General features: G+C 57.0%; 1 protein-coding gene across 1 annotated transcript in view; it reads right to left on the bottom strand.

Annotated features, from left to right (window-relative positions):
• Positions 1-17152, bottom strand: part of CAMSAP2 (calmodulin regulated spectrin associated protein family member 2) — a gene marked incomplete at its 5' end in the record, with an annotated part of 36608 nt that overhangs the window by 11452 nt on the left and 8004 nt on the right. The window contains 7 exons of the mRNA XM_081114423.1: positions 1384-1568; positions 2987-3126; positions 3784-3922; positions 6411-6443; positions 9918-10001; positions 10930-11091; positions 14669-14928. Of these exons, the coding sequence (XP_080970549.1) occupies positions 1384-1568; positions 2987-3126; positions 3784-3922; positions 6411-6443; positions 9918-10001; positions 10930-11091; positions 14669-14928 (1003 nt within the window). The remainder of the gene's footprint in view (positions 1-1383; positions 1569-2986; positions 3127-3783; positions 3923-6410; positions 6444-9917; positions 10002-10929; positions 11092-14668; positions 14929-17152) is intronic.

A 17152-nucleotide genomic window follows, 5' to 3' on the forward strand; every position in this document is an offset into this window, starting at 1 on the left:
TGGAGGCTGGCAGCCCCCGCAGGGCCTCCTAACAGTTGGCATCTCCACCCCGATCTGTTGGGAATGAGCTGGGTGACAGGGTGCAGTGGCTTCTAGAACTCTCTCCAACCCACTCTCTCAGTCAGTGAAGAAGTCAGCAGTAAGTGCATAGCTCAGGCAGAGGAAGACAGACACCACATGGCTTCACTTACACATGGAATCTAAAAACAAGACAAATGAATAAACAAAACAAAAGCAGACTCCTAGAAACAGAGGCCACGGGGACGCTTGCCAGAAGGGAGGGGATTGGGGGTGGGGTGAGAAACGTGAAGGGGAAGATAGTCAAGCATATTGTGATATGTTTACTCGGTGACAAGTGATCACTAGAATAGTGGGGTGATCACACTGTAAGGTATAAAAACGCTGAATCACTATACTGTACACCTGAGACTAATATGACCAATATAAGGTTGTAGACCAACCAAACTTAGATACACTTAAGACAGGCTTCTAAGGGAAGCTAATTAAAGCCTATTCAGTTCGAAGTCCAACTGACATGGTGAAACTCGAGCGCAATGTCGTTGTGTTAGTGAACAGGGGAGAGGCCTACCTGGCGGGGCCCTGGGAGCTGTCCACGGTGCTTGCGCGGGCGTCCGGGGCCCGCACTGCAGGCTCCGCTGCGACAAAGATGAAAACCTCAGCATTGCATACTTAGGCAGCACATTCCCAAGATCATTTCAAGAATGCTAGGCCACAATAACTTTAAATTTAACCTCAATTTCCTTTATTACTCAGAGAAGTCATAGTATATTTAAAGCTATCTTCTTTAAAAAAAATCCTTATTGGTTTCAGAGAGGGAGAGACAGGAACATTAACGATGAATCATTGATGGGCTGCCCCCTGCACGCCCCCTACTGGGGATCCAGCCTACAACCTGCGCCTGTGCCCTGACTAGGAATCGAACCCTGACCTCCTAGCTCATAGGTCAAGGCTCAACCACTGATCCACACTGGCCGGGCCTTTATTTCTTACAGTTGTTATTAAGTGCAATCACTAGAACATGGTACTATAGTAACCACAAACCTATTAGGTTTAATACACACACACACACACACACACCTTTTTATGGTCTAATGAGAAATTCAAATGGCAGATTAAAGCCAAGAAGCCACAACTGGAGTGGATTCTGGTAACAATGTTGAAAACTCAGAACCTCACAGGGGACACGAGCTGGGGATGGGGGTGAACGAAGCAAAGAGAAGAAAGCGACCGACAGTGGGAGCTCAAAGCCCCGCCACGTGAGGCTTCACATTCACTTCTGTTCCCTCCGACATCAGGCCTCGCACGGAGCATCCAGGGCCTTTAACAACTGGGAACTCGGCGCTCAGCAGGGTCAGCGCTGACCCTGGAAGGACAGCGGGCCTCCCCTGCCAGAGGGGCCGCGAGGGCTCCGCTGCCCGTCCTGCTCGTGCGCAGGACACTCGCGGGACCGTACCTCCCTGTGCACGAAGGACGCGGGGCTGGACGAAGGACGGCTTCACCACCTCGAACCACCAGAAGAGCTCGGCCATGAACACCAGGTAGTTGCTCTGGGGAGGGGGAGGGGGAGAGGGGAGAACCGGTGACTGTGCGCCCTGCCAGGTGTGGCTCATGCTGCGCTGGGGCCATGCGCACACCTCGAACCTACACCATGTTCTATGTCGATCGCGCCTTAAAGCTGGAAAGCCGACGGAGCGCCTGGCAAGGCCACTGTCCTCGTGGAGTTGTACTGCGTGTGGCCACCAGGGGTCAGCAGAGTACGGGGTGAGTGTCCCGTAACCACAGCTCACATTTCTGTCTGAATTTACGATGGTTCAACAGGAAGGAACGCCTGTACCACCAAATGCATCTCATCCCAAGCTCTTCTCTCCGTCTCGTACGACGGCCCCGCGGCTGCAGTGAGGCTCTCACACAACCCACAGAGGCACAGTGTGCAAGACCAACGGGAGAGGGCAAGGTGACCCCCCTCCAGGGAACCAGGCTGTTTGTTCCCACAGACCTGGCTCGAGCAGCCACACGTGTGTATAGCTGTGCACACACTGCGAAAGGCTTCATAACATGTAATGACATCCTGCTCTTTTCACCCAATGCCTTGCAGAGCTGTGTGCTCCATTCAGTAAAGCACCTCCACTCCTTCCCTCCGACAGCTCAGCGCCGGGAGACGTGCACACGGGTCCCTAGTGGGACGGCCTGTTTCCGCTCTTCACCTCCAGGAACTACCCTCTCACGCTCTGTGCCGGCGAATGGGTTAGAGCCCCTCCCCCAGTCACACTGCCACCAGAGGGGAGGGCACCTCGCCGCACAGGGCTGGCTGCAGTGACGGACAGTGAGGGGCCGGGACCACGGGCCAAGCTGCTTCCCGAGTCGGGAAACATTCAAGTCAAGTCAGAGCTGTGGTTCCAACGCTTTAGCAAAGGACATGGGAAGCTACCCCCCCCACCCCCGTGGACAGCGATCTCCTTCAAGTGTGGCTGATCCACCTGGATCCTGCCCGCTCTGTGCGATGAGAGAGAATCATGGATCGGCTGCCTCCTGCATGCCCCACACTGGGGATTCAGCCCGCAACCCGGGCGTGTGCCCTGACCGGGAATCGAACCCTGACCTCCTGGTTTATAGGTCGACGCTCAACCACTGAGCCACGCCGGCCCAGCAGCACTTGGATTTTTCAACAAGCAAGTTCCAGTAAAGGCGTTCATGAGATACATATGGTCGCGATATTCCTAATTTCTACTCTGATAAACACGGCAGGTGCCAGCCTTCAAACATGAGGCTAGCAGATGGACACCGGGCTGAGTTCCAGGTCAGCTTTACCCTGTCAAAGATGCCCACAGCTCACCGCGGGTTAAAAAACATAAAATAAGCAGGAAATTCACAAGGTGATTTTTCCAAAGGTCCCCTGGCTGACAGAAGAGCTCATCTGTGGCTGGCAAGGAGGGAGGGGAGGGGGGTGGGGGGAGGGAGGACGCACCTTGATGGAGGCGGCGGCATAGAGCATGTCCTCCAGCGAGAAGTGGCAGCACTGGGTCAGGTGCTCCTGGCAGAACTGCTGGACCAGCTGCAGGTTGTACAGGCTGTCAGCCAAAGACATGGTTTCTTTCAAACAAATATCTTCAAACAGGAAGAGAGCAAGGTGATGACTTGGGGTTGATTTGGAAACACACATTTCAGATCCCGCTTAGTGACTCAGTGTGCGCGCGCACACACGCACACGCACGTGCGTCTGCTTCACACACACACACACACACACGCACGTGCGTCTGCTTCACACACACGCACACGCACGCACGTGGTGTCTGCTTCACACACACACACACACACGCACGTGCGTCTGCTTCGCACACACGCACACGCACGCACGTGGTGTCTGCTTCACACACACACACGCACACGCGTCTGCTTCACGCACACACACACACACGTGCGTCTGCTTCACACACACACACGCACGTGGTGTCTGCTTCACACACACACACTCACACACACGCACGTGCGTCTGCTTCACACACACACACTCACACACACGCACGTGCGTCTGCTTCACACACACACACTCACATACACGCACGTGGTGTCTGCTTCACACACACACACACACACACACACACACTCACACTCACTCAGAGACGGGGTGGCCATGACACAGACTGGGAGCCAGCATGCCTCCCCTGCTGCCACCTGGGGTCACCCCGCGCTGGGGGAAGCCGTGAGCTGTCACCACGGCCCGCGTCCCCACGCCCCCCACGCCCCACGGCGTCCGGCGCTCACCCTCCAGCCTGACGACGCCGGGGCAGTAGAAGTGGATGAGGGCAGCCAGCGCGCAGCCGTCCGTCCCGTCCTTCAGCAGGTTCTCCACCAGCGGGATGCACGGCAGCGGCTGCAGCGTCTGCTCCTTCCGGTAGCGCGCCTGCGAGGCAGGAGGTGCAGTCAGTGCGGCACCGGAGCCAGGGCCGCGGCCTGTGTCCCCGACGCCATGCGACAGTGATGAGACCAGTCACAGCGTCCTCTCCTCTCAGCACCCGGCCCTCACCAGCCACACACACAGAACCGGGTGAGGCTGGCACAGCCCCACTGCTGATTCCGGGAGGGACCCTGAGCCTAAACGCTTCCGTGAAGAAGCATGGCAACCCGGCCGGTGTGGCTCAGTGGTGAGCGTCGACCTGTGAACCAGGAGGTCAGGGTTCGATTCCCGGTCAGGGCACAGGCCCGGGTTGCAGACTCATCCCAGTGTGGGGCGTGCAGGAGGCAGCTGGTCAATGATTCTCTCTCATCATTGATGTTTTTTTCTCTCTCTCCCCCCACTCCCTTTCTCTCTGAAATCAATAAAATATATAGTTTAAAAAATGACTCAGACTGATGAACAAAAATAGGTCCAGAGACAAATGGCAGGGGAGGGGGAGGGGGTTAGAGAGCAACCAAAGGATCTGTATGCATGCACATTAGCATAACCAAGGGACACAGACACTGGGGCGGTGGGGGCTTGCCCTCGGGGGTGGGAATGGCTGGGGAGGTGTCCACTGGGGAAAAAGGAGACACATATAAAACTTTAGACAATAAAAAAAAAAAGGACTCAGAGACTCGGCACGTAATCACCAGCCCGCCGCCCGGAGCACAGCGCTCTGCAGTGCTGGCCGTGCTCTGCGTGGCGGGTCCTCCCACGGAAAGGGCCAGGGAAACTGGGCGGCAGGGCACGCGCTGTCCCCACAGGACACCTGGCGACGGGAAGCATCGCTCGAGGAACTGGGACAGTATCAGGTGTGACACACGGGCTTGTCATCTGAACGCTAAGGTCACACGAATAAAGTGTAACAACCCTGAGACTGGGAAAACCGTCCCAGCTGAGGGCTCACTAACCAGTAGCAGAGCGAGCACAAGGGTTCCTGCTCACCCGGAAAACAGGGAACCTGGGTGTGCGCGGGGCGGGGAGAGGGCGGGCGGGGGGGCGTGTGAGGGTTTACGGGACAGCTCTGCTCTCGGCAACGAGATGCTGAGGAGCCAGTGGTTAAGACAAGCTCTGGAATCAGAGACCCCGGTTCAAATCCTGGTCCTGCCACTTAGGAGCTCTCGTGTCTCAGTTTCCCCATCTGTAAAATGGGGCTGAGGAGGGCGCCTGGGGGGTGGACAAGATGACAGCGTCAGGTGCGCGCACGCTGCTGGGCACCGCGCAGGCGGAGCTCAAGGCTGGCTGGTACCAGCTCCCAGCTCCCCGAGGGCCGGAGAGGCCGCCGAGGACGGGGAGGAGTTTAGCAGCACAGCTCATGGCGGTGCTGGTTACTGCTCTTTCAAGTGGGTCTTTAAAATAATCAAAACTCATTTTTCTTCTGACTCCACCTAAACCGGTCCCCTCCCTATTTTATAATTAGAATATAATTATGACATGTTTCCGTGCCGGGCCGACATCTCCATCTATGCTGTGTCCTTCCTCAGAGACACACCGCACACACGCGCTGCAGTCTGCACTGATTCCTGATGCTGCGTGGTCAGGACTCCCTCTCAGCCGGCAGCAGCCTCGGCCGCCGGTCTCTCACCCGGGAGGCAGGTCCAGGTCCTCTCGCTCCCTGCTTAGCCGGCAGGGAACAGGGCCTGCTACCCCGATACCCTAGGAACCGCCGGCTCCCTGGCTCCCCAGGTCCCTGGGACAAGCTGGTTGGGCCCATGGTCTGCACTGGACCGAGCCACCACCCAGGGCCACGGACACCAGCAGGAGGTGCGCCTGCTGCCCTGCTCTCTGCCAGCAGCCCCTCTGCTCCAGGCGCGCACACACACGCATGGATGCACAGATGCACGGACACATGCAGACATACGCAAGCTTGGACACACTCAGGCTGAGACACACAAGCACACGTGTGGACGTGTGCACACACAGAGCTTTGCTGGCTTTAGCAGTAAATGTCTATGCTCACCACATTCAGCCAGAGGCGTGGAGGCATGAGACATTGTGAGTGGGCTGACCCCAGCCTGAGTCCTGAGAGACCAGCCCTTTGGGTCAGCCAGAACTGAGACAGGAAGTCCGGAGCTGGTAAGGACAGCGGTCACTGGCTATCACAGTGTCCCTACCACTCAGGCTGAAGAGGAGATGATTCCTTCAAAACCGTGGCTTTAAATACGAATAGTTCACACATATAATTCATATTCACTCATACTAACGTTATTAAAATTAATGCTCTTTTAAAACCTGGTTACTGATGGTTTGTGGTTACTGACAAGATAAGCAAAAGGTGCTGCCGTGTCAGATGACTTTACGGCTTCTGGCCCAGCCTGGCGGGACTGTCTACCTCCCTATGTCACGGGACCAAGGCCGGGCAGTCCCTCTGTGTGACTGACAGGCTGTAGTGACCGCGCCAGCAGGACACAGCAAGGCCACGCTATGGGCACAGTTCTCACAGCAAACTTACGGGCACCAGTTTCCAAAACCACTTGGAAGGAGACTTCAGAGGAGCAGCGGAAGCAAAGGGAAGGAAAGTCGTCAGGTTAGTTTCAGTGAAGCTACAGTAGATTTCCCACCGCGGAGGCCCACGGCGACAGCGCCCATCACATCTCTAAATGCCAGTTAATACTTCAGCTTAAAATCTATAGGTTTATTTAAAAATAAGTGCATATGGACAGACATAGGTTACAACCCGTTAAATAAGTTCATACAGACAATGAAGAGGACAGACCTGCTTACATCAGCAGCCTCAGTAATAAATACAGGAGGAGGGACGGGGTTAGAAAACGACGGCCGTGAGGCCCACGGGAAGCTCATTCAGGTCGGCCCCTCGTGAACATGCCCCTGGGAGGGGAGACTCTCCGCACTTGTGGACAGAGATGGAAACCATGGCCCCAGGCATCTGAGTTACGTCTAACATACGGCCGGTCATCTTCACGCAATACTTATTGCTTGGAGAGAAATCGGGGGCCACCTCTGAATTTTTAAAGGCCTAAAACGCCAAGCTTCTCACTGAGTTGATGGCCAGGGACATATTCTAGACTGAGGTGCTGTTTTTGGTCAAAGGGATGTTGGCGATAGGTATAAGAAAGAAACTAATCAGCACTGACCTCGAAGCCCACGCAAGAGAAGCTGGAACTACAGGACAGACCCTTAGGGGCGGGATTCTAGGTGAACGTTACCTAATCAGGCGGTCAAGGCCTCACAATTATTTAGTTGAAATAACAGTATGAAGGAGCCCAGGTAAGCCTCAGAGTCAAACCAAACGATGCATGGGAGTGACGCCCTGTGTTGGAACCTGTGTCTGTTCTGTGTATTTCTAAACGTATGGAACACACCCGGGTCCATGAGAACATTACAGGTCAGACACCAGGTTCCCAGAGCGGCTCCAAAGAACACGGTTCTGTGGGTGTTAGCACATGCCATTCACAGAGGAGTTCAGAGCTCACACGTGTTTGGGAGACAGATGGGCAGGCTTCTCCAGGGGCCTTCATGTCTGAAAATGGGCTGTGAATTTCTGAGAGGGGCCCCGGGGGCTGGGGGAGGCAGCATCTCCCAATGGACTTGACTTCAGAGCCCTTTTCTCCAATGTATCTCGGTGCTGCGTGAAGGAATGGAGTTAAAACAAAAGTGGGTTATGGTTTCCACGGCTGAGGAGCTCTGCTCGCACGGGCGGAGGACATCGGGCATCGCGTGCGCTGCTCTCACTGGGGAGAGGGGCTATTCTGAGCCTCCACCTTCAAATAAAGCAATTAGAACGAGGGGATGTCTTTTCTCCAAAAGCCATTCCTTCCCCCAGTTCCAGCCCCTGCAGAATCCCTCACCCATATTTCTCTTTAAAAAGTGGCAAATGCTACACTGAGTAGACTTGTATCTGTAATATTCTGAGAAACAAACTCAACATAGTTAGTCTTATAAACTTAAGAACACAAACCCGTGGGTTCACAGCTCTCCAAAACCACCAAACGGTCTCCTGGCTCATTCCCAAAGGGGCCATGTACTCCAACGGCATGTATGCAGGCACCCGTCCCTGTGACCTAGTGCCCCACTTTCCAAGTCCACCCGCCACCACCAGGGCCGAGTCACGGCCATACCCTCGAGAAGGCCTCCCAGGTGTTCATGCCCACAGCCGCCCAGGTGTTCACGCCCACAGCCTCCCAGGTGATCACGCCCACAGCCTCCCAGGTGTTCACGCCCACAGCTGCCAGGTGATCACGCCCACAGCCTCCCAGGTGATCACGCCCACAGCCTCCCAGGTGTTCACGCCCACAGCTGCCAGGTGATCACGCCCACAGCCGCCCAGTGTTCCCTCCCACAGCCGCCCAGGTGATCACGCCCACAGCCTCCCAGGTGATCACGCCCACAGCCTCCCAGGTGATCACGCCCACAGCCACCCAGGTGATCACGCCCACAGCCGCCCAGGTGTTCCCTCCCACAGCCGCCCAGGTGATCACGCCCACAGCCTCCCAGGTGATCACGCCCACAGCCTCCCAGGTGATCACGCCCACAGCCTCCCAGGTGTTCACGCCCACAGCCTCCCAGGTGATCACGCCCACAGCCGCCCAGGGGTTCCCTCCCACAGCCGCCCAGGTGTTCACGCCCACAGCCTCCCAGGTGTTCACGTCCACAGCTGCCAGGGGTACATATGGAAGTTCAGGACAACCAGCTCCCTACTTCCACAGACCTGTCGTGTCTAGTACCTGCCGTTACTAACAGCGAAGAGGGGAGATTTGGGAATCATTTTAGTCCCGGAATTTAGGAGCCCTTAATCCAACCCTTAACATTTACAGGTGAAGAGAGGCCAAGAGGTCGAGGGCCTGGGAAGGTCACGCAGTGTCAGGGCAGCACTGGTCTGACCGGAAGCTCAGACGCATTTGCCACACGCTCTGTGCAGGCCCTCGGGAGAATGGGTGCTGGACTTGAGGCCCTGCAGCAAACCCCGGAGATCCCAGAGCAGGGCGCCAATACAATACAGAGGCTCAAGCAACTTAGACCAAAACACTGTTGGTTATTTATCTGAACTTCAAATTTAACGGGCCTCCTACTTTAGCGTCAAAAGGAGCATTAGGAGCAGAAAGAGCAATTTGAAAAAAAGGAAACGGACAACATCCCAGCAGTAAAGGGTCTGGCTTTCCCTCAACTTTGGTGCTCCTCACAAGGCCCCCTCTAGGACACGGCCTACCCTACGGTCAGAAACACACCAGGGGGGAGCGCACGCTCTAAAGAGAGAGCTTCGCAATGTGAATTCTGGTCCAACCCAGTACAAGTGGCCCCGCCCAGGCCCATGTTTAGAGAAGATGGTGGTAAAGGAATCTACTGGAAGGAGGGCGGGCAGGGGGAGGGCAGCGCATTATCGGCACACGGCGGGGGTAACAGTGAGGAGACCGAGTCGCCCGAATGGAAAGGAAGGCTCTGAATAAGGGCAATGTCTCCCCCTGAGCCCCGTGCCCCACGCCCGAAGGGCTCTCCCGCGATGCGCTCTGCTGGGCTGCCCTGCAGGGGCACAGCGGGTCTGCATGGGCAGCACAGATCTGCAGAGCAGGAAATGCCAGGTGCCGCTCGAACGTTCAAAGACCAACTCCGCGCTGATGTTTCTTCTTCCCCCAGAACCTCCCGGGGACAACTCGCAGCTCCTGGGCCACGATGGTAAAGGCGGTCCTATTACACGGCATCACAGGGCCGATACCCTGACGCTGTTTTCGTGTTGTTTCCTACATTTTACCAAAGTCCAAACCATTATTTTTGCCAAAAGAACCTCAGAACCTGAGCTCGAGGCATCGATGTTTCCTGAGCACCGTCGTCCACCCCCTTCGCTTTGTGCTCCTGCTTACGTGGTGTCCCCGGCCTGGCTTTCCCGGGCCCAGTTACCGTCACCAAAACCAAGTTCACGACCACAACTGTGAACACTTCCCAAAGTAACAGCACATGTGGGCGCACGGGCCGCACGCGGGCCCGTTTTCAATGGGAAACGTACCTTTTGACCTCCTGGGGCTTCCACTGTGTGATGCTCCTTCAGTTTCTGTTCTTGCTCCAGGATGTCCTTCAGATGTTCGTTTACCTTAAATACAAAAGCACCGGCGTGAAGGTCCATCCCGTAGAACAGGAAGAGCATGCGCCTCACACTCCTGTGGCCAGACCTGTGTGTCCAACAGCAGCCCCACTCACAGGAGAACATTCCCTTCCCAGCCGGAGGCAGCGTCCTACAGGGGCCGCCTCCACTGACGAGGGTGAGCTCACTGACTCACTGGATGCTGCCGGACACCCAGGGTGGGCGGGAGGGGCGAGCTGGGGACAGGGCACCAGGAGCCTCAGCTTTAAGGCTCGGGAGCAGTAACACTTGTGTTTCGTCAACATTTTACACTCTCTCCGGCGGGCGTGGCTCCGTGGTGGGGCACTGACCTTCAAACCAGGAGGTCGCCCGTTCGACTCCTGGTCAGGGCACAGGCCCGGGTTGTGGGCTGATCCCCAATGTGGGGCGTGCAGGAGGCAGCTGATCCATGACTCTCTCTCATCACTGATGTTTCTATCTCTCTCCCTCTCCCTTCCTCTTTGAAAAAAATAAAAAAGACATAAAAAAGGGGGGGGGGGATGGGAAATTTTAACCAGATTGCACAACCCAAGCTTTCGCTTTGACTTGAAACAGAAAGGGTAATGGAGTGTGTGTCTGCTCAGGCGACATCAGCAAGATCACAGACGGCAGCTTGAGAACAGCAGAAACGTGTCCCTCACAGCTGGAGGCTGGAGGCTGGAGGCCAAGGTCCCGCGGGGGTGGGTACGGTGTCTGGTGAGAGCCAGCGTCTGGCCATTTTCTCTGGGACCTCACATGCCCAAGAGGCAGGGAGCTCTGGGGTCACCTCCCCAGGCCTCACCTGCTGACACCACACAGATCTGGGGGCACACACCCTCCGTCGCAGCAGAGCGGCAGCGTCTGAGTGAGGACCCGCCTTCCTGCCATGGGAGCGTCGTGGCCCTGCGTGTGCACCCACCTTATTTATCCAGTACATGACGGCGTCCTCGATGTCGTAGGGCAGGTCGGTGGCCTGAAAGAAGGTGGAGTACCGCTGGGCGCACGCGATGACCTTCTCCACGCTGACCATCTCCGCCGTGTAGGCCATCATCAGGGTGTCTATCATCGCCAGGTGGGCGCTCTGAAACGGAAGCGGGGACACGGCTGAGCCACTGAGAGTTCTGGCTGACATTCTGAAATGCGAGTGTCGTCTCCTAAGGAGCAAGCACAGAAGGGAGGCCACAGGAGGCGGGACTCTAAGGAAGCACACAGGGCACACGCGGGCGGGGCGAACGGGGACAGTCCATGGTCAGCTCCTGGCGAGGTCCCGGCTTCGGGACACCGTCTTTACCCCGAGGCGGCCCTGTTCCTGTTTGTGATCACGTCGTAACTGCTACTCAGCAATGCGATGTACAAACTTCAGCGTCATCTCCAACTGCTCCTGGCTCACGCATCACATCCACGCAGAACTCTGTAGAGCCTTCCTCTAAAGCAGCGGCCGCCTACCGGTGGTCTGCGGACCACTGTCCCATCTCCCCTCCCGCCTCCACTGGACACATTCCAGTCCAGCCCTCCACACGCCTCCCACCTGAAGGCAAGGTCTCCATCTGAACCTCCTGCTCCAGCTCCTCCCCCTGCTCATCCACGCAGGACTCCGTCTCCCCTGTGGCCTCCTGCTGTTGTTTTATGTTTTTAAATACATAAGTGGCCTTATACTTACCATTACACTTTTGCTACCAGCACACAACTCGCCTCCCAAACTGGAGGCCGCATACAGAAATAAAAGATCCCCAAATTATGATAATTTATTAATTTTTAAAAAAGAAATTTTTTTTATTGATTTCAGAGAGGAAGGGAGAGGGAGAGAGAGAAACATCAATGATGAGAGAGAAGCATTGATTGGCTGCCTCCTGCACGCCCCCTACTGGGGATCGAGCCCGCAACCCAGGCCTGTGCCCTTGAATGAAACTGGAACCGAGACCCTTCAGTCCACAGGCCGATGCTCTACCACTGAGCCACACCGGCCGGGGCAAAGTTAGATTGTGCAGAGGTGGAAGGCGGGCGTCCATACGTCCAGCACCAAGCACCATCCCCACACGCTTCCTAAAAAGCAGGACAAGAGGCCTGATGCTTGTCGCCCGGTCGCTCTAAACCAACACAGCAGGTTCCTAGGGAGCAGCGTTCTCACTAGGACTCAGACCTTCTCCCGAGATTTTAGAAAAACAGTAACACAATCAATCAAACGTTCACGGCAACTGGAAACCTTTACATTAATGGTGACAAAACTGACAGCACAGGATTAAAGCACAAGGCAGCACACGTGAGCCTGTGAAGGGCTGCGGGCGGGGTCGGCCGCGGGCGGAGGTGCAAGCCGAGGCTCAGGCCTGCACGTCACCGGTACATCCCTGCCGCGTCCCTGCGACCAGAGTGAGATGTGCCCCCCGCTGTCAGCAGGGTCAGCGCGAGAAACGGCAGCCCTGTGTCAGCGTCTCCACACCCACACCCACACTCACACACCAGCACACACCCCTCCACACACCAATACACACCCACTCACACACTCCCCCCACACACTGACACACACACACACTCACCCCTCCACACACCAATACACACCCACTCACACATTCCCCCCACACACTGACACACACACACTCCCCCCAACCACACACACACACACACACTCCCACACCCACACTCACACACCAACACACACTCACCCCTCCACACACCAATACACACCCACTCACACACTCCCCCCACACACTCCCCCCACCCCACCCCCACACTCACACATATTCCCACACACACTCCCACACCCACACTCACCCACCAACACACACTCACCCCTCCACACACCAATACACACCCACTCACACATTCCCCCCACACACTGACACACACACACTCCCCCCAACCACACACACACACACACACTCCCACACCCACACTCACACACCAACACACACTCACCCCTCCACACACCAATACACACCCACTCACACACTCCCCCCCCACACTCCCCCCACCCCACCCCCACACTCACACATATTCCCACACACACTCCCACACCCACACTCACCCACCAACACACACTCACCCCTCCACACACCAATACACACCCACTCACACACTCCCCCCACCCCCCCACATACTCCCACACACACTCCCACACCCACACTCACCCACCAACACACACTCACCCCTCCACACACCAATACACACCCACTCACACATTCCCCCCACACACTGACACACACACACTCCCCCCAACCACACACACACACACACACTCCCACACCCACACTCACACACCAACACACACTCACCCCTCCACACACCAATACACACCCCACTCACACACTCCCCCCACCCCCCCACACTCACACATACTCCCACACACACTCCCACACCCACACTCACACACCAACACACACTCACCCCTCCACACACCAATACACACCCCCCACACACACTCCCCCCCACCCCCCCCACACCAACACACACTCCCACACCCACACTCACCCACCCCACACACACTCTGGCACACATACACTCACAGTCACACACACACACACACACACACACACTGTGCTAGGAAACAACGTGGAAAATACAGGTGCTTCACCTGCGTGAGCGATAACGGTTACGTTGCCATCGGTGTGCGTGGGCAGCGGCTCAGCAGACACGGACCCCCAGCCGTGGGGACCTGGGACCGTGCACTCGGCCTGCGGACCGCGGACACGCACAGCGGCGGCAGCAGCCGGGCAGGGACCCTCCAGAGGGGACGTCAGAGAGGAACTGCTCCCCGTGCTGCAAGCTGCTCGCAGGTGACGTGCCCGCAGAGCAGGCCCCAAAACTCAGTGAGCACGGGAACCTGAAGCCACCACGGAGCTGAAGCCCTTCCCCGCCGTCCGGACAACTCAGCTGCCCACCTGTAAGCAAATGACCAGCTAACTCTTACATTACCTCCTTCCTTAAAAGTAATACAATGGGTTTTTAAAAAAAGAAAAAGGCAGAAAGCAAAGTAGGTCACAACCTCATTTAGTGCCAGACGGTGAACTGATTTGGCCCATCCTACTTCACGCTCATAATTCCTTGCTTTTTTCTTTAACTACATACATTCCTTCCTCTGTCCTCCCACACACATCTCCCCTGCCTCCGAGCACGGCCGCCTCATGGAGGAGCGAGACTTCATCAGATGTGTGGCCGTTTTCCTTCCAACACCATTTCCATGACGCCCAGCATTCTGTAAACCAAGCTAAAGGGGCAGCAGCCCGGCCGGCTGTAGCTCAGCGGTGGACCTAGGAACCAGGAGGTCACAGTTCGATTCCCGGTCAGGGCGCAGGCCTGGGTTGTGGGCTCGGTCCCCAGTAGGGGGCTTGCAGGAGGCAGCCGACCCGTGATTCTCTCTCAGCACTGATGTTTCTCTCCCCCTCTCCCTTCCTCTGAAATCAATGAAAATATCTATTAAGGGGGACAGCAGACGGTGACCTGAACACGGGCCTTGTCTCCAGGGACTGCGAGGCCCTGCCTGCTTGGCCCAGGCCAGCTCAGTGTCCTTCGCCGTGTTTTCCACAGAAAAACTCACGCTTAGTAACTACACTGACACGTGTGACAGGCAGAGACACGTCAGGAGGTCACTCAGGCACGCGCACGGACACTGACACACATTCACACGCGAGCCCGCCCTCCGCCCCGGCCCCGCGGAGGCTCACCATCTGGATGGGCTTCCTCTGCAGGTCCCGCTCGGTCACCAGCCGCTCCTGGTCGGTGACGTAGAGCCCCTTCTGCGCCAAGGCCTGCACCACGGCGTCGTGGCCCACCAGGGGCTTGGCGGCGTCGCTCTTGAGGATGAGGCTGCCGGCCCGGCAGTACAGCTCGGCCGACAGCAGCAGGTGCACGACGGGCGGCTTGATGTGCTCCTGGTCGTACTGGTCCGTGTAGAACGGCTCTCGGAGCTCCTCTGGCACATTTTCTAGGCAGGAGCAGAGGGACGCGCTTACAGGGTTTCCGTAAAGAAACACAATGTGCCCAGTAATGACGACTGTGCCATCGACACTAAGGTTCCTCCTAAAATGACAGTGGCCATTCCTAAACTGAGCAGACCTGGAGAGCACCTGAAATGGAGGGAAATCTGCCGCAGACACCATTCCGAGTGCGTCCTAAAGGAGACCACGGCGCCAGAGGGGGAAGGCTCTGATCTAGTGGCTCCAGGGAAAGTCTCCCACACGCACACGCAAATACAGTGAGCCACATGCACATACACACTGAGCCACACACACACACACATACACGGGGAGCCACATGCACATATACACTGAGCCACACGCACATACACAGGGAGCCACACGCACATACATAGGGAGCCACACACACACACACATACAGTGAGCCACACGCACACACACACTGAGCCACACACATGCGCACATACACAGGGAGCCACACACACACACACACACACACAGGGAGCCAGATGCACACACACATTGAGCCACACGCATGCGCACATACACGGTGAGCCACACACATGCGCACATACAGTGAGCCACACGCACACACACACACTGAGCCACACACACGCGCACATACACAGGGAGCCACACACACACACACACACACACACACACACAGGGAGGCACACGCACACACACACTGAGCCACACACACACGCACATACAGTGAGCCACACGCACACACACACTGAGCCACACACACGCGCACATACACAGGGAGCCACACACACACACACACACACACACAGGGAGCCAGATGCACACACACATTGAGCCACACGCATGCGCACATACACGGTGAGCCACACACATGCGCACATACAGTGAGCCACACACATGCGCACATACAGTGAGCCACACACATGCGCACATACACACTGAGCCACACGCATGCGCACACACACACTGAGCCACATGCATGCGCACACACACTGAGCCGGAAGACCGCACAGGACTTCAGTGACTCCCCCCATGTACGCAGTCAACCGGGAGATGTAGGCACAGCTCACTCGGGACTGAGGCCTCACCCGAGAACCTCAAACCCCTGCACAGCTCAGCTGGGAATCTCCACCTTCCCACGGCCACGCCCATCCTACCCACTGACCCACTCAGCGGGCACGGAGGGCAGCTTACACACCACACAGCCAGGGCACACTGTTTTCCTGCCGTCTCTACTCTGTCGCTGCTTCCCCCCTCTCCTAACTGGGCTCCATGCTTTATAGCAAAGCCAGGACGAGAGCCAGGGCTGTCCCCACAGGGACAGGCGGGCATCCGGGCTCTAGGTCACCGCCCGCCCTCTCCGGGAGAGTGAGGGTCCTGAACGGGCAGCTCGAATGTCCGGTCAGTGACGCACAGAACGAATCGAGGCCTTTCCATGACAGCTGACGAGGGACCCTGAGTGTCGCAGGAGAGAGCCACACAGTGAGTGATGCTCGGGCAGTCCCCTGGGAGTCAGGCCTGGCAGCGGGGAGATCAGCTGCAGCTCACACCGGGGAGGAAGCGAAGGGAGAGCCAGTGAGCGGGGGGTGGCCGCACGCACACCGCGTGGAAATATCCACTGCACAGCTGGGGACCATGCAGGACTCTGGAAGGAGGTCAAGAGTAGCTGGAGCAATCTGGGATCTGGGGGAGATCTAAAAATATCCTCCCATTTAATAATTGAAAGCACTCTCCTCCCACAGCTGCACTAACCAGCGGCGAGCCGGCTGCCGGGCAGGGCACACAGCTCGCTGGGAACCACAGAAGGCGTGTGCGCGTGGGGACTCGCCTAACCCAGCACCCCAGGAGCTGAGGGACCCCCTAACCCAGCACCCCAGGAGCTGAGGGACCTGCTTAACCCAGCACCCCAGGAGCTGAGGGACCCCCTAACCCAGCACCCCAGGAGCTGAGGGACCCGCTAACCCAGCACCCCAGGAGCTGAGGGCCACCCTAACCCAGCATCCCGGGAGCTGAGAGACCCCCTAAAAGACTGCTCGTTATCAGGGTCACGAACTTCCCCCTCACCCATCACCCCTGTGCATCCACCCAGTTAGTGGCTGCTTTCCCATCCTGTGCCCACACCTGACCATTTCCGAGGGCCCGTCTACCAATCCCACTCCCACCCCAGGTACAAGGTGAGCTTCAAACCTCCCACAGCCAGGGGAGCCAAGGGCCCACAGCATAAAAACAGCAGAAAGAGACCTT

Source organism: Myotis nattereri (genome assembly GCF_964212035.1).
Source record: "Myotis nattereri genome assembly, chromosome: 20".
NCBI lineage: Eukaryota > Metazoa > Chordata > Mammalia > Chiroptera > Vespertilionidae > Myotis > Myotis nattereri.